General features: G+C 59.0%; 1 protein-coding gene across 1 annotated transcript; it reads right to left on the reverse strand.

Annotated features, from left to right (window-relative positions):
- Positions 1-4,039: 4,039 nt before the first annotated feature.
- CALM3 (calmodulin 3) lies at positions 4,040-13,663 on the reverse strand. The gene is made up of 6 exons (XM_075915030.1): positions 13,537-13,663; positions 6,965-6,995; positions 6,551-6,694; positions 6,045-6,151; positions 5,815-5,950; positions 4,040-5,329 (listed from the first exon to the last, which is right to left on the reverse strand). Exons 1-6 carry the CDS (start codon positions 13,537-13,539, stop codon positions 5,301-5,303), a joined length of 450 nt encoding a protein of 149 aa, XP_075771145.1. The 5' UTR covers positions 13,540-13,663; the 3' UTR covers positions 4,040-5,300.
- Between the last annotated feature and the right edge of the window lie 2,322 nt (positions 13,664-15,985).

Genomic DNA, 15,985 nt, shown 5'->3' on the forward strand with positions numbered 1-15,985 from the left:
GCCGTCACCACGGGGGACGCCAGCATGGGAGGGGGCCGAGCTCTGGGCTGCCCGGCGCAGGGGGCCCGGGCTCCGGGCTCAAAAGCCCCTTGGGGCTCCGGCTGCAGACAGGAGGCCGGTGCGCTGGGCGTCGTGCCCCCAGACAGCTGCTTTGTTCGTAACCACGGCCTGTCGCTCGGCCCCTCGCAGCCCGTCTGCTCCGGGCCTTCGGAGCGAGCGGAGCCGGAAACCCGCCTCCCTGCAGGGCTCCACGGGGAACCGACCCGGCCGTGGCCTTGCTCCTCTCTGTGCGTGACCGGCCGTCCTCGCGAGCGGTGTCGCCCACTAGGCCTGGCTGCCTTCAGCCTGAGCCCGCCTCGGCGGGGATCCGCCTTGGGGGAAAGAGGCCCGGGGCTGAGCCGGCTCTGGTATCCGGCCGGCGGACTCGGCAGCGCCCGGGGGATGGGGCGGATCCCCCAGCCCTTGGAACGGAGGCGTCATGGCCAGGTGCCGCTGGCTAGCTCGGCCATCAGATCTGGGCTGGAGGCTGGGATGCTGGGGGAGGGTCCCCACCCTGTACACTGCAGGCTGGAGAAGAGGTCAGCGTGAGCCTGGGTATGAAACGTACCAGGCCAGGCCAGCGTCTGGGCCAAGCTGGGAGCCTGCCCGCGGAACGGGACGGCCGGAGCCTGCTCTTGGCAGAACCAGCAAAGCCGGGGAGCTGGAATCTGGCTGCACGGGGGCCGTTCGATACCGTGTCCCGTGAAATCCCTTCCCCCGGCCCATCGCCACGGGCTTGCATGGCAAGTAGGGGGGGTACGAGCCGGTGCGGCCATCAGCCTGGGGCAGGGGGGGCACTGTGTGGGGAGAGGGGACTGTGTGTGGGGGTGGGAGGGGGGAGGCTGCAGGCAAGGAGCAGCGGGGAGGGAGGGGCCTGGGCTGGAGTGGGCACCGGCAGAGCTGGGGGAGCCCAGGGCCAGGCTGGCAGGGGCTGTGGGGGCGGGCGGGGAGGGGCACCCAGAGCCGTGTGTGCAAAGCTCCTCCAGCCGCTACCTGCCCTGGGCCTGGCTCTCGTCTGGTGGCTGGCGCATTTCTGCCATACCGGGCACGACAGCTGTTTATGTTTCCACCACGGGAGGGGCTGAGCGGGGGGAAAGCAGGACACGGGGCAGGCGCTCTCCCTCTTGCCCCCACCAGCCTGTCCCTTTAGCCACAAACAACCCTCCCCCCCATCGCTCTGGCCGTGGAGCTGACCACAAGGGACCAACATCTACAATCACACAGGGAAACTGAGGCACGGGGTGGTGATTTGATGGAGGCAGAGTGGGAACAGCCAGGAGTCCTGACTCCCGGGACCCTCTGCTTTAACCGCTAGGCCCCACTCCCCTTCCAGAGCGAGGGCTGGAACCCAGGCATCCTGGTGGTACACAGTCTGCCTGCTAGGCAGAGCTGGGAATGGGGGGCCGGGGAGGGCTAGTTCTCTGTAGCATGGGGGGAGGGGGGAGGCAGAAATCTTGGATCTTTGCTTGGTGGATTCCTGCTCTGTAGCCCCAGCTCTGGGTGGGGAGTGGGGTCTAGCGTGGGGGGGGGGGGGCAGGACTCCAGGGTTCCATTCCCAGCTTTGCCGTAGACTCGCTGCTGCCCAGGTTGGTGCCTCAGTTTCCCCATTGCTGTGCTGGGGCGGTCAGGCCCCTCCCCTTCCCCCACCGCACAGCTCTGGGAATGGTGCTGTTGGAAACATCCGGGTTCCCTTCCCCTGGCCTCGCGTTCGCTTCCTGCCCCGAAACGTGCCGGCACCTGGAGCCCACAAAGTGCGGGGGGTGAGGGGACCACAGGCCGGCTGCTCCCTGCTGTGCTGGGGGCGGGGGGGCAGCCAGTGCCTGGCAGGCTGCTCTGTACCTGCAAGGGGGAGGGGAACTTAGGGAGCCAGTGGGGCAGATCCCAGTCCGGGTTGGCGGGGGGAGAGAGGGGGACAATACAGGGCCTTTCCCCTCCTGGGGCACCGGGTCTGATCCAGCTGGGTGGGAGGGTGGGGACTGGGACTTTCTGCACTCAAGCGCCAAACCCTGGCACGGTCGCGGGGTCCCAGCTTGCAGGACCCACAGCTGCTGGGTGCTCCCCAGCCTGGCTCCCAAATGCCCCTTTGCCGAGCCACCGCTCGGCTGACCCGTGACAGCCCCTGGCTCCGGGCCCTTTGCCTGGCAAGGCCCCTCCCACCTCCCCCTGCCCGCAGCAGAGGGCACCCGCGTCGTCCACTGCCCTGCGCCAACAGGGCCCCTCTCTGTGGTCGCTGCCTCCCTCCAGTGTCTTCCCCTTGTAACTGCGGCATTGGGTACCTGCCAGCCGCCAAGCAACCAGCTGCTGGATCCAAGCCTCCCCGGCCAGGGGCGAGGTCTCCCTACCCCACTCCGGCCAGCTCCAAGTCTCCCCCTCGCCTGACCTAAGAGCTGGGGCCCCGTCTCTGGCTCTTGGGCACAGCCCTGTTTGCTCCGTAAGCCCAGCTCTGCTGCTGGCACACGACCGAGGCAGCGGGAGGCCGGCAGCCCCCAGGGGAGACCGTGCCCCAAAGGGCAGGTTTGTGCCTTGCAAACAAGCCAGCCTGTGGTAGCTGCACCTTTACTAGCCCCCAGGACAGAGCCCGCTTTCAGATCTGCCCAGGCACCCGTTCTCCTAGATGGCAAGGCCAGAGGGAAGCAGCGGGCAGATCTAGGATCAACCCCGGCTGAGCCACACAGGCCACGATGCTTAGGGGAAAAGAGGGACAACCCCCCCTTCTAAGGCTGGTCCTGCGGGCTGGGAGGCCCGGTGGCTTTCAAGGCAGCTGGGGGGGAAGCGGGGCAGTGAAATCAGTCTCCCAAAAGGGCAGCTGGCATCTCAGCCCCCCACAAAGGTCGCTGCCCAAGGGTTAGATGCCAGCGAGATGAAGCTGGACACAGGGCAGGGAGCAGGAGTCAGGCTGCAGGGGCTGGGTGAGATGGGAGGATACGCAGGAGACTGGCAGGGCATGGCACCCCTCCGCCCCCCCTGCCACCACAGAGGCAGGGAGGTGACAGTCTTGGCCACCCGCCAGCTGCCAGCTTGGAACAGCCTGGACAGCTCCGTCTAACTTAAGAAAAGGGGGAGTGGAGCCCCCCCAGCAGTTCATGGGAGCTGGGATTTGCCCCCCACCCCCAGCCAGACACACGGCAGCCAGTTTTTCCAGGCAAGGGCAGCCTGCTCTCGGCAGGGGGTACACAAGACAACCCCCAGCGGCCCCGCATTTAGAGGGTTAGCGTTCACCTGGGGTGGGGATAAAGCAATGCCAGGCAGTTCAGGCCAGCCCCTTCCCCCAACTCACTTAAGTGAGCCAGCTGACTGAGGAAATGCCCCCCACAATTGTAGCCCCCCCCAAACATTCCTCCAGGGCCTCAGCCTGTTTAAAAGCCCCAGATGCTGTTGCTAACTGGAAGCAAAGCCGGGGTCCGAGACAGGGTTGGGTGCTGCCCATGCTACATTGCCACAAGGGGCTACACAGTCTATATGATTGGGAAAGGGGCCTGTAACCTACGATCTTTGAAAGCCACCGCCCCAGAACCAGGGGGGAGGGAGAAGAGAAGCTGCGCCCAGCAAACAAGCCCCTGGCACCCTGATCAGATGGGGACCTGGCCTAATGGGATTAGGGGCAGTGCAGGGAACACAGCAGCTGTCTGGCCATGAACGGGCAGTTTTAAAGCAGCAGCGAAGCATGTGAGAAGAGAAATACAAGGGGGCTGCTCGGAGCAGGTTTGCCCACCCCAGAGCAGAAAGGAGGCACCCGCCAAGGCCCCTTTCCCACTTCGGACTCACTCTGTACTTGGAGCCTCAGGTAAAATCTGACTCACGTCTTTGACACCTTTGGCCCCGAGTCCCAGGCCTAGAAGAGCCACTTCGGTGGGTCAGGCCTCAGCTCTGACACTGGCATCTGCTTTCCTAGCTCGCCAGCTGGGACAGGCTGCCAGGAGAGAAGCGGAAGAGATCTAGACCTCGGAGGGAAGATGGGGTTGAGGGCAGGGGGAAGAGACGGAGACATGACTCAGCAGCATCAGGTAGTCACTGTATTTTATTGGAAAACATTGATATAGTTTTATTTTCACAGCTTGAACTGAACACAACACCGCCCGCTTTCAGACAGCCTCGCTCCCACCAGTCCCGCACCCTGGCTTTCTCCTTCCGCCCGCTACTGCTCACAGCCGGGGGCCAAGAGGGGCACCGCCAGCCACCGGTTCTGCCACAGGGCACACAAAAGCGCCAGCTTTCCAGGGGGAAAAAAAAAAATCTCCTTTTTTTCTGAGCACCCTGCCCCTTCCCCAAACTTACAAAATTAAAAATGAGAGAAGCAAGTTGACGGCTCATGCTCTCCGCAGCAGGTTGGCCAGGCAAGGGGAAGAGGGGGGGGCGGGGGGGGGCGCTTTGCAACAAGAGCACAGACATCAAGAAAGCAAAGGCAGGTCACAAGGTAAAAACAGCAGCGCTGGTGACGCCCACCTGGCCAACGGCCACTCACCGCAGGGCTCTGACAATCCCCTCCCGCCCGCTAGCTCTTGCCAGTCAAAAAGCAGCCATGCCTTGCGCAGGGCGGGGACTGGATGGGTTAGCACCAGTATTTACACAGCAGCTCTGAGCGTTGGATGTTGCTTAGGAATCATCGCATGGACATTTACAGTTTGTACAGGGCTACGATCAGGGAGAAACTAGTCCTGGTTTTAGGATCAGGTGTCAAGAGCCAATTTCTATGTAAGGGTTTTTTTTGGGGGAGGCTGTTCAGACCCTCCCCCGTCTTTCCCCGGATGGCGTGACAAGGTCTCTGCAACCCCCTCTCACCATGCCTTGGGATCATTCGCCGACCAGACAAGAGGCTTTCCTTCCTGCTGCCCCCCCGCCGTTTCCAGGGGCGAGACGCTGAGGCCGCGGGGTGAATGCATAGACCCACAGTGCCAGACGCATGCAACACGGTTAAAGTTTGCTCTTTCCGCGCAGACGCGTGGATAGCGAAATCGGCGTGCTGGGACACCGGCCAGCCCCGGCTGCAGAACAAAAACCCCCAGGAACAAAACACATCTGCAAGGCTGAGACTTCCAGGGGGTTGGGCGAGGGGAGGACGGGGACGAGAATAGAAGGAAAGGGGCTGAGGGGACAGGGCACAATCATGCAGTTTGGGAAAGTTAATTTGTTGTGGTTTCATCAGATTTATTCCACAGCCGATTGGAGTTTGCTGAAAGAACCAGGTTACTTAAGTAGAGAGAGAGTGTTGGAGAAAAGTACTGAAGGAGAAAGGGCATCGCCAGCCGCCCGTCCCGGATCCTTCACTTTGCGGTCATCATCTGCACGAACTCTGCAAGAGACACACGGGGTAAAGGAGTGAGGCAGGATTGCAGCCCCACTGCGCCTTTCCCCAGGATGGGGGGCCCAGCCCATTGACATCCCCAAAGGGCCCGTGCTCAGAGCGAAGTGTCGCATAGGTACAAGGGGCGGGGTACCCATCTTGGCCAGTCTCTCAAACCGGGAGAGTCTGTAGACAGGCATGAGGAGAAACAGCCAAGTGCCCAGTGGCTGAGCTGAGACTAGCACCCAGGACTCTGGGTCTCTGCCACCTTCACCCAATGCAGAAATGCAGCCACCTCTGGGGAGGGACTCAGCAGCTGAGCACTACAAGAATCTGAACATCCTGCTAGCACAAGTTGGGGAATTACCAGCCTCCGGGGGCACTTTTCAGGAGGCAGGACCATACCACCTATGGCCTGGTGAGGTCAAGGGCGCTCCGCTCTGGGGGACTCCCGTGAACACACCACCCTGGCAGCTGGCTATGCGCTGACTCACCTTCGTAATTGACCTGCCCATCCCCATCGATGTCGGCCTCCCGAATCATCTCGTCTACCTCCTCATCGGTCAGCTTCTCACCCAGGTTCGTCATCACGTGGCGCAGCTCAGCCGCGCTGATGTAGCCGTTCCCATCCTGCCAGGCGGGGACAATGGAGCGAGGGGTTAGTGCCGAGTGCAAGATGGATCGCCTCCGACAGCCCACCTCGCCCCTCCAGAGGGGGGCTTACCTTATCGAAGACCCGGAATGCCTCCCTGATCTCTTCCTCGCTGTCCGTATCCTTCATCTTCCTCGCCATCATGGTCAGGAACTCGGGGAAGTCGATGGTGCCGTTCCCTGGAAAGCAATCGCCGCCGGTCAGCGAAGGAGACTGGCCGGACACCGATTCGCTGAGGCGGCAGCTGGCGGTGCAAGGGACAGCGCAGGTGACGGGCTGCGGGTGAGGCAGGAGTTCGGGCCCCTGGGCCTCTCTGCTGCGGCTGCCTTCGCACCGGCACCACTCGACGTGCCTGAGGTCCCTGAGAGCGGCTGCGAGCAGCCAGCATGGGCCCTGCCTGGCTTGGAGCCATCAGCCCTGAGGTAAGTGCTACACCGGAGCCCAATGCTGGGCTGAACAGGCCGATGGAGCCCAATCGGGACAAGCCAGGGCGCCCGGGATGCCACATACAGCGCCGTGTGGGGGGGCTGCTCCTGGCCAACCCGCCCCAGCCAAGCAGGCTGCCCTCGGCTGCTCACCATCCGCGTCCACCTCGTTGATCATGTCCTGCAGCTCGGCTTCAGTGGGGTTCTGGCCCAGGGACCTCATCACCGTCCCCAGCTCCTTGGTGGTGATGGTGCCGTCCCCATCCTTGTCGAAGAGGGAGAAAGCCTCCTTGAACTCTGCGAGGGGGAAGCCACCAGGCGTCAGCGATTCCAGCAAGATAAGCCCGTGACTCCAAGCGCACTAATCACACCCTGTCAAAACCACACGGCTAGAGGCAGCTGGGGGGAGGGGGGAAGAGGCCGTGTGATCTGGCTGCCCCAGGCATAGGCCGGTTAGCCCATGGCAGAGCCAGCTCTGCCCAAACTCAGCGAAAGACTACAAAAGGCAAGACCCAAGCTGGCAGTATTTGAGCCAGGGCCGAGGGGCACGCGCGGGTTGGGACTCACCTGCTATCTGCTCCTCGGTCAGTTGGTCGGCCTAGAAGGAGCAGAGAGAAATTAGTCAGCAGGGCATGGAAATGGGCAGTTGTCACCAAATCCAGCAGGCAGCTCTTGGCAAAGGGTGCTGGCCTGCCAGGCCTGTCCAGCGACCGCCTCGCTGCTTCAAGCGGTGAAAGCAAGAACGGCCACACCAGGCCAGCCCTCAGGCCTGTCCAGCCCAGCATGCTGCCAATGGCAGGTGCCCCAGAGGGAATGAACAGAACAATCCCCGCCCACTCCCAGACTCTTGCTAACAGAGGCTGGGATACCCCCTGCTCTCACGGCACGGCTCTAGGGTAAGGGCAGCCCTAGCTCCCCACAGAAACTGGGATCAGCCAGCCGTCCCCAAAAGGCAGGCACGTCAGCTGCTACAACGCCTCAGCATGGAAGTCAAGGGGGCAGCTGAACCCCCCAGCCACTGTCACAGCCGATACAGCCAGCGTCCCGGGACTGCTTGGCTCCTTTCAGAGCCACTGCCCATGGCGTGCGCTCGCTGCTCACCCCGTGGGAGTTGGAGCCGCTATGTGCCTCAGTGGGGCTCACAGCGCATGGAGGCAGGCATCTCGGCAGGGCCATGTATTATATTAACAGCCAAGCTAGGTTAGCCAATGCTGCAAGCATCTGTGAGCTCGCTGCTGGGGAGCCGTGGCCAGCCACGGCAGGAAGGCAGCCTGCGAAGGAGCCTGGGCTGAGGCACACGCGCCAGCATGGGGTTTAAGAACGCCAAAGCTCGGCAGCCCCCAACGCAGGGTTTGTAGAAGCAGCGCCTGTCACAAGGCTAGTTGAATAGGACGTCGGCCCAGGTCCCTCTGGACCTAAAGCTTTGCCTGCAGGTTTAGAAACTGCTGCACCAGGAGGCAACCCCGTGCAAGCAACTAGGAATGGTGAAGGGAGGAGGCTCCACTGTGAAAGGCGAGCTCACCCCTGGAACCAAGGACGCTGGAGCAGAGCAGCAATCAGACAATTCTTGCAGCCCGTCCCTGTAATAGCCGCGTGACTTCGGCGTCAAATGAATAGCCCCGCATAGGCCCTAACGGCTGTGCGTCCCTCGGGACAGCAGTGCCCGGCTCCACAGAAAGCCCCAGTGCAGCGTTTGTGGAGCAGCGCCACGAGAAAAGCAACAGAGCCCCAGCCAGCCAGGGTGAAATCAAGCCCACAGAACAATTCTCAAAGCGAGCGAAGGGAGACCCAATGAAGTTCTCAGCCATAGACGGTGATGGGGGTGAGGTCAGCTCCCAACAGAGGGTCCAATAAGGGGACCAATTGGTGAGGCAGAGAACCAGCTACAGGACCAAGTGGCTCCAATCTCTCACCAGCCCCAGCTGGTTTTGGGACGGGCTGGCATGAGCCCACGAGGGCAGGTGTCATTTTCACCTTTGCTCTCTGGCTGAGGGGCTGTCAGTCCCCAAAGCTAAACTGGGTTCTGCAGCCACCCAACCTCAGACTGACCTGACCCAAAAGCAGTGTCAGGCTGGGGGGAGCCCCCTGAGGGATGGGAAGGCACAAAGCAGTGATGGAGACTTCAGGCACCAGGTGGGCAAAGGTATCTTCAGCTGAGGCAGTGACACCAATGTCCTTACAGGCATTAAATGATCCCAAGGCATTTCCCCAAAAGACTGCATACTAGCCCTTACTTCCCAGACGATTCTGACTTGGGCAGATCCATTCGGCCTCCCCAACTCCCCTGTGGTTTCAGTAGGATAGAGTTCTTATGGTCCTAGCCTGACCCATCCCAGTGAAGAGACTGGTACATCTTGCAGGACCCTCCTAGACCGCTCCGGGGAAAGGTGCTCTAGAAACAGATTATTAAGGAGAGAATGAACAAAGATGCGTTTATTAGGCAGGAATATTGATCAGTCAATTGAGATGGGGAAAGGCAGCTACCTGTCCCCAGAGCTGATGGTAGTTTGCAGGGCTGGATGTGAATGAGGTATCTTCGTTCACGGAGATGAGAGGTCATTTACACAGCTCCCCAGCACTGGAGGCAGCTCTCTGCCCAGCTGCAGAGGGAGAGGCTGGAGAATTTGGAGGGTATCAAGGAAAAGACAAGAGCCTGCATTAACAGGAGTGTTGCAAGCAAGACAAGAAGTCATTCTCCCGCTCTGCGCTGATCAGGCATCAATGGAGTCTCGTATCCAATTCTGGGCACCACATTTTAAGGAAGACGGAGAAATTGGAGAAGGTTCAGAGAAGAGCAACAAAAATGATGAAAGGTCTAGAGAACATGAGCTATGAGGGAAGGCTGAAGGAACTGGGATTGTTTTGCTTGGAAAAGAGATGGTTGAGAGGGGACATGATAGTTTTCAGGTCTCTAAAAGGGCATAATGGGTGTGTGTGTGTGTTGTGTGTGTGTGTGTGTGTGTGTGTAGAATTGTTCTCCATTACCTCAGAGGCTAGACCAGGCCAAGAAGCAATGGGCTTAAATTGCAGCAAGAGGGGTTTAGGTTGGACTGGGGGGGGGGGGGGGGGGGGGGGGAAGAAACACTGTCAGGGTGGTTAAGCACTGGAATAAATTGCCTAGGGGGGTTGTAGAATCTCCATCACTAGAGATATTTAAAAGCAAGTTGGTACCCTTGGGGTACTCAAGAGAAGTCTGGGGGGGGGGGGGGGTAATGTCAACACAACTGAAACTTGGAGAAAACTTCATTTGTTTTAAGTTTTACGGCACTTGAAATTTTTGGGTGTAAAAAGTACAAAAATAATAATCGCCCACCCACGATTAAGTTGTTTAAACAAATGTGTTGCAATGGTAGAAAAAAAAAAATGTAAAAAAAACGTTGTCTGAAAACTGTAGGTACTGGGGTACTTATTTTTTGAAAAAGGGGTACTTTATAAAAAAGATTGAGAAACACTGATCTAGACGGTGCTTGGTCCTGCCACAAGGGCAGGGGGCTGGACTTAATGATCTCTCGAGGTCCCTCCCAGTTCTAGCACTGTCTGATTCAATGATCTCCAGTGGGGATCTCCAGTGTTGATCAGTCAACGCTACTTTTGTAAAGGGAAATGATGCTTCCTGGATCTATTGAGGGGGTCAACACACATGTAGACAAGAGTGATCCAATAGATTCAATGCACATGGACTTTCTGAAAGTCTTTGCCCTAAATGCTCTGAAGCAGCAAAACAAGCTCTCAGTATAAGAGGGGAAGTCTTCTGTGGATCAGTAACTGGTTAAAAGACGAAAAAAAAGTCTCTCCATTCTGAAAGCAGAAGTAAATAGTTATGTCCCCTGAGGGTCTGTACTAGGATCAGAGTTGTTCAACAATGAAAAAGGATCCGAAAAAAGGGGATGACCAAAGGTGGCAAAGTCTGCAGAGGATACAAAATTACTTGAGAGTTAGGTCCAAAGCAGACTGCAGAGAGACAAAGGGATTTCACAAAACTGGAGGACTGGGAAAGAAAGTGGCAGCTGAAATGCAAGGCTGATGAATGCAAAGCAATGCATATAATGCACAGAATCCTAACTACATACAAAATGATGGGGTCTAAATTAGCTGTTACCACTCAAAACTGTGGTGTCATGTGGATAGTTCTCTGAAAACATTCACTCAACACGCAGCAGCCGTCAAAAAAGCAAACAATGTAAGAACTATTAGGAAAGGGATAGATAACAGTAAATCTAACACCACTATAAAAAGCCATGATATGCCCACACCTGGAACATGGTGTATAGGTCGCCCCATCTCAAAAAAGATATTCGAATTGGAAAAAGGTACAGAGATGGGCAACAAAACCAATTAAATATATGTAACAGCTTCCACACGAGGGACGGTTAAGACAACTGGGAAAAGGGACGGGAGGAGGAGGAGTGTGGAGAAAGTGACAAAAAAGTGCTACTTATCCCTTTGCATACCAAGAACTAGGGGTCACCCAATGACATTAATAGGCAGCACAGACAATCTGTGGAACTCATTGCTTGGGGGTGATGAAGGCCAAAAATGTAACAACTTGAAAAGAGAACGAGATGAGTTATGGAAGATAGCCATTGATGGACCTATTAGCCAAGTGAGCAGGAACGCAACCACATACTCGGGGGGGGGACAGGGGGGTGTCTCTAAGCCGCTGACTGCTAGAAACTGGGATGGATCACTCAGTAACAGGGTAACCAGCACCTGGCCTGGGCCCAGCTGGGATTGCCATGTCTGCAGAGTGATGGGCCAGTTAACCATTTTCAATGGGATTTTACATCCCTACTCAGGAATTGCAGTGTTCCATTCATTCCCCCAGAGTACCTGGCCCTGGCCACTGTCAGACAGTACAATAGGCAGAGGGACTGCTCATCTGACCCACCATGGCCCTTCTCTTCACTCTTCTGATCCTGCCAGGGCCTGTATCCTCACAGAGCAAAAGACCAAAGGCCAGAGCTCAATGCTGGCATGTAGAAAGTACCAGGATCTGCTGCCCAGCAGGAATTCAAGCTCCTAACCATCCTCCTCTCCAAATGAGCCTCCACTTCCTCATGTCCACCTGGGTGCCTGCTCCTAGATCCCACCAATGTAGAACTCTCTCCTCAGCCTAGCTCTGATCCTTACTCATGCTGAATCACCCTCTGCAGCTTCAGGTTCTCTGCTCAGCACTCCCACTGCCAACAAAGCTCCCCTCGCCTAGTACCTGCCGACTTAGTTTCTTGTACCCTGCTTTGTAGCAGCTGGTGCTGGCCATTGTTGGGAGCAGCTTACAGGAGCCCCTGGCCTGTTCCAGCCTGGCAAGCCCTAAGTTACCAAACACCTAAGCCCAGTCTCCAACACCCACCAAGGTCATGTTCCCTCAGGACAGAGCCCCAGGGTGTTCCCTCATCCCCTAACCCCAGAGATCCCTCCTCCACTTCACAAGGCCCTCTCCACCAAGCCCGAAAACTTCAGCAAGATCTTCCTGCACCCTCACACCAGCCATCTCCAGGACTTACTCAGCAAGACCCTCTCCATCAACCTCATCAAGCTCTCCCCAGATATCAGAGAACACCCCAAAGCCAACGGCCCTCCCACTCAGACAACAGTGCCAACCCCAACAGCTGCCTCAACTTCTTCAGCTCTGGTAGTTCCTCCATCAAGCCTCTACCTTAACACATACTTAGATGGCCTCAATTCTCCCCACCCCAGGTCTGATCTTCTCCAGATCTCTTCCCTATGACCACCCCCAATTCTTAGTTCCTAAATCCCAAACCCCATTCACACTTTACTGCAAACCCTTAGATAGCCAATTGCTCCAGGCCTTTCACTCTCCCCACACCCCCAAGCTCTTCTAGCTTCATAGGCTCCAGCTAAGGTCCCCAAAACCTCTAAGCCACTCCCCCCCCAACCCTTTCCAACTCCTTCCCCCTCGAGCTAGAGTGACACTGGGTGAAAGCTCTCACTGCATCCCTGAGCTGCACAGATCTAGACCCCCAAGCTTGTCCCTCACACCTTCCCATTAGCATCCCAGGCACCAACCCACCCTTTGCAAAAGCTCTAGATCTTCCCCCTTCACAGCCACAGCACACCCCTCCAACCTCCTTGTGACAACCCTCCTGGAGAGCCGCCCACCCAGGCAGCAACTCTCCTGTCAGCCTCTCCACACCCTGCACCTTCATCTCTTCCATCTCTGCACACACCCAGCTTTCTCAACACCCCACCCGACACAGCCCAGCCTACCCACCCACCCCCTCTTGCCTAACCCACTGCAGCCACTCCCTCTCTCTGCAGCTTCCAACCCCTAACTCAATGGGCCCAACCCCCCAAGTCACCCTCCCTGCCACACAGGAAGTTGGGGGGGGAGGCTGGAGGCCTGAAAGCTCAAAACTCCCACCCCACTGACACTCTCAGGGCCCCCCTACAATCACCTTAGACCCCCTCCACACCCACCGGCACCCACATCTCCAGCAGACAAACCCTCACTGCTTCCTCCTTGAGCTCCCCAATATCCTCACCCACCCCCCCACCTCCCAACCCCCCATTCCCTAACCCCACCCCCTCCCACTCCTTGCGCCCCCATTCCCTAACCCCCCACCTCCCACCCTCCCATTCCCTAACCCCACCCCCTCCCACTCCTTGCGCCCCCATTCCCTAACTCCTCCACCTCCCAACCCCCCATTCCCTAACTCCTCCACCTCCCAACCCCTCATCCCCTAACCCCACCCCCTCACACTCCTTGCACCCCCATTCCCTAACCCCCAACCCCCCCACCTCCCATTCCCTAACCCCTCCCACCTTCCAATCCCCCACCCCCACCTTCCAACCTCTCATCCCCTAACCCCTCCCCCTCCTTGCACCCCCATTCCCCACTCCCTAACCCCCCCTTCCACCCCACCCCCTCCTTGCACCCCCATTCCCTAACCCCCCCACCTTCCAACTCCTCATCCCCTAACCCCCCCACTCCTTGCACCCCCATTCCCCACCCCTCCCCCCTCCTTGCACCCCCATTCCCCAACCCCCCACCCCCCCTCCTTGCACCCCCATTCCCCACCCCTCCCCCCTCCATGCACCCCCATTCCCCACCCCCCCTCCTTGCACCCCCATTCCCCACCCCTCCCCCTCCCCCCTCCTTGCACCCCCGCCCCCCTCACCATGGCGGGGTCCGGCTCGCGGCGGCGGCAGGAGGCTCCAGGCGGCGGCAGCGGCGGTTGGGGGAGGGAGGGAGGGAAGCACCAGCCGGGACTCGCTAACCGCTTCTTTCACCACCCCGCCGTGAGATCCCTCCGCCAGCCACTCGCGGCCCTGGCCCCGCCCCCGGGCCCGTCGCGGCAGAACGGGAAAGGGGGCGGCGCCCGCCGCCTCGGCCCCGCCCACCCGTGACGCCGCGTCCCGGGGACTCTTTTCTTTCTCCGCGCAGGAACACTATCTCGTCACGTCCATCATGTGTAGCGCCTTCCCATTGGCCCGCCTGCCGCGGCGGGATGAGAGCGCGGCGCTGATTGGCCGTTGCTCACCTGCAATGCGTAAAAATTGGAGCGAGCCATGTTATGGGGTTGGCGGGGGGGATGGAACAAAGCGCGGGACTCGGGGAGGGGAGCGGAGCCAGGCGGGGCCCAGCCAGACCAGTGCAGCTAAGGCGGGGGGGAAGGAGAAGGGCGGAGACATTCCCTTTTCCAGAATGGAACAGCCCGGAGCAACCCTCCCCAGCGGGCATATGGACCGACCCAGGGAGTGGGCGGAGCCCAGGAGATCACATGACACATGATCATGCCTCTAAAAAGATTACGCCTTTATTGACACAGCAATGGGCCCTCCCATTTTGCCACGCCCCTGAAGATGTTGGCCACGCCCCTCATGGCCAGGGCCACGCCCCTTTTCCTTAATATGCCCATAGTAACGTTGGTGGCGCCTCCTGCTCCCAGCACCACTCTCTCAGTTATAGCCACGCCCCTGCTCCTAATGCCACGCCCATATCTCCATTGGCCACGCCTCTTTTTCTCAGGACCACACCTCCATCGTGCCTGGTGCACGTGGAACTTGGGGGCAGCCCCATTCACTAGGCTGGAGTGCACCACCCAGGGACAGCCCCATCCCACCCCCCCCACCACGTGGCCAGTCTGATGGAAAGGACACCCCTTCCCAGGGGAGATGGGGGAGTCAGGGCACACTGAGGCCCTTCCCTGCCCCCTCCTTCCCTGTCCCCCCTTCCCGGGGGAGATGGGGGAGTCAGGGCACACTCAGGCCCTTCCCTGCCCCCCTCCTTCCCTGTCCCCCCTTCCCGGGGGAGAGGGGGGAGTCAGGGCGCACACAGCCCATGTTGCTGAGATGAGTGGTTTCGCTGACTGCCCGGGGCCCTGCTGCTGGAGCAGGCTGCTGCCTGCCTGGTTTGGATGGGCCCTGAGGATGCTGATACCCCACAGCCCAGCAACTGTCTCTGCCTTGTAGCAATCCACGTTTAGCCCTCCCAGTTTATGATCCATTGGATCCTTCCCAGGTCTGCCTCCCTCTGAAATGTCTAAGGACCCACTCCACCCCCATTCCCAGAGCCCCCGAACATCATTCCCTCCCACCCCGCAGACAGTCACCCACAGCACTCCCATTCTTCCATCACACCCCCTTCCTAACAGCCCTGCCCCAGCACCTTCACCACTGGTACCCCCCACCCCGGCCTACCCCATTCTCCACCTCCCAGCTCCCTTCCTGATACCCCCACTGCACCCATGGCCCCGCCTCGGCCCATCATGCCCCAGGCCTGTGGACCCAGATGTCTCAGGGCCCAGGCCAAACAAGCCACCACTGTGGGGGCAAGCCGCGGAAATCCTGGCCCCAGTTTTGCAGCCCCCCTGCCCAGTCTCTGAACACCTGCTGCTTTGCCTCCCCACTTCTCTGCATCCCTCTCTCAACAGCTAGGTGGCAGCCAACTCCGCGTCACCTCCCTGTCCCCACCCTGTCCTTTCAGGGCTCCAGCCTGAAATGGGAGTGTTGAGTGGGCAGGAATAGCTAGCTCCCCTGAGCCCCCCTCCACCCTTCCGTAATCCCCCACCAGCTGTGCCCAACCCATCCTCCGGTCGCTAGGAACCTGCTGCCTGGGGGATTGGGGCTAGCTTGCCTGGCAGCAGCGGGATAGATTTTTCTCTGCCAGGTCTAGTTTCAGTAGCTAGCTGGGTTTTTTCTCTCTTTCCCTTCCCAGTATCAATTTCCTGTCTGTCTTTCCATCTGCAATATCTGTCTCCCTCCCTCCTCCCATCCTATGCATCTCTCTGCCCCTTCCCACAGCATGGCTAACGTCTAACTCTGTTTTCTCTGTCTCCTCGCTATTATTCCTGTCCTCTGCAATCTAGCCATCCCTCCTCCTTCCTGTCCCAGGATATGCCTCTATCCCTCCTCCCCACCCACCCCCAGCAGTATCTTTCGAATCCAGCCTTTCTCCTGCAGTCTCAGGCAGGCACTCCCACTGCTGCCCCCTTTTCCCCTGCCCCATAGGCATCCTGAATCCACAGCGAGCTCTGTCCCTCCTTCTCAGCAGCACCAGTGGCTCTTTGCTTCGTCCCATTCTTCCGGTGGGGCCACAGCCTCTAAAACAAACTGTGGGGGACAGCT

This window comes from Pelodiscus sinensis, unplaced genomic scaffold (assembly GCF_049634645.1).
Source record: "Pelodiscus sinensis isolate JC-2024 unplaced genomic scaffold, ASM4963464v1 ctg34, whole genome shotgun sequence".
In the NCBI taxonomy this organism is placed as follows: Eukaryota; Metazoa; Chordata; order Testudines; family Trionychidae; genus Pelodiscus; species Pelodiscus sinensis.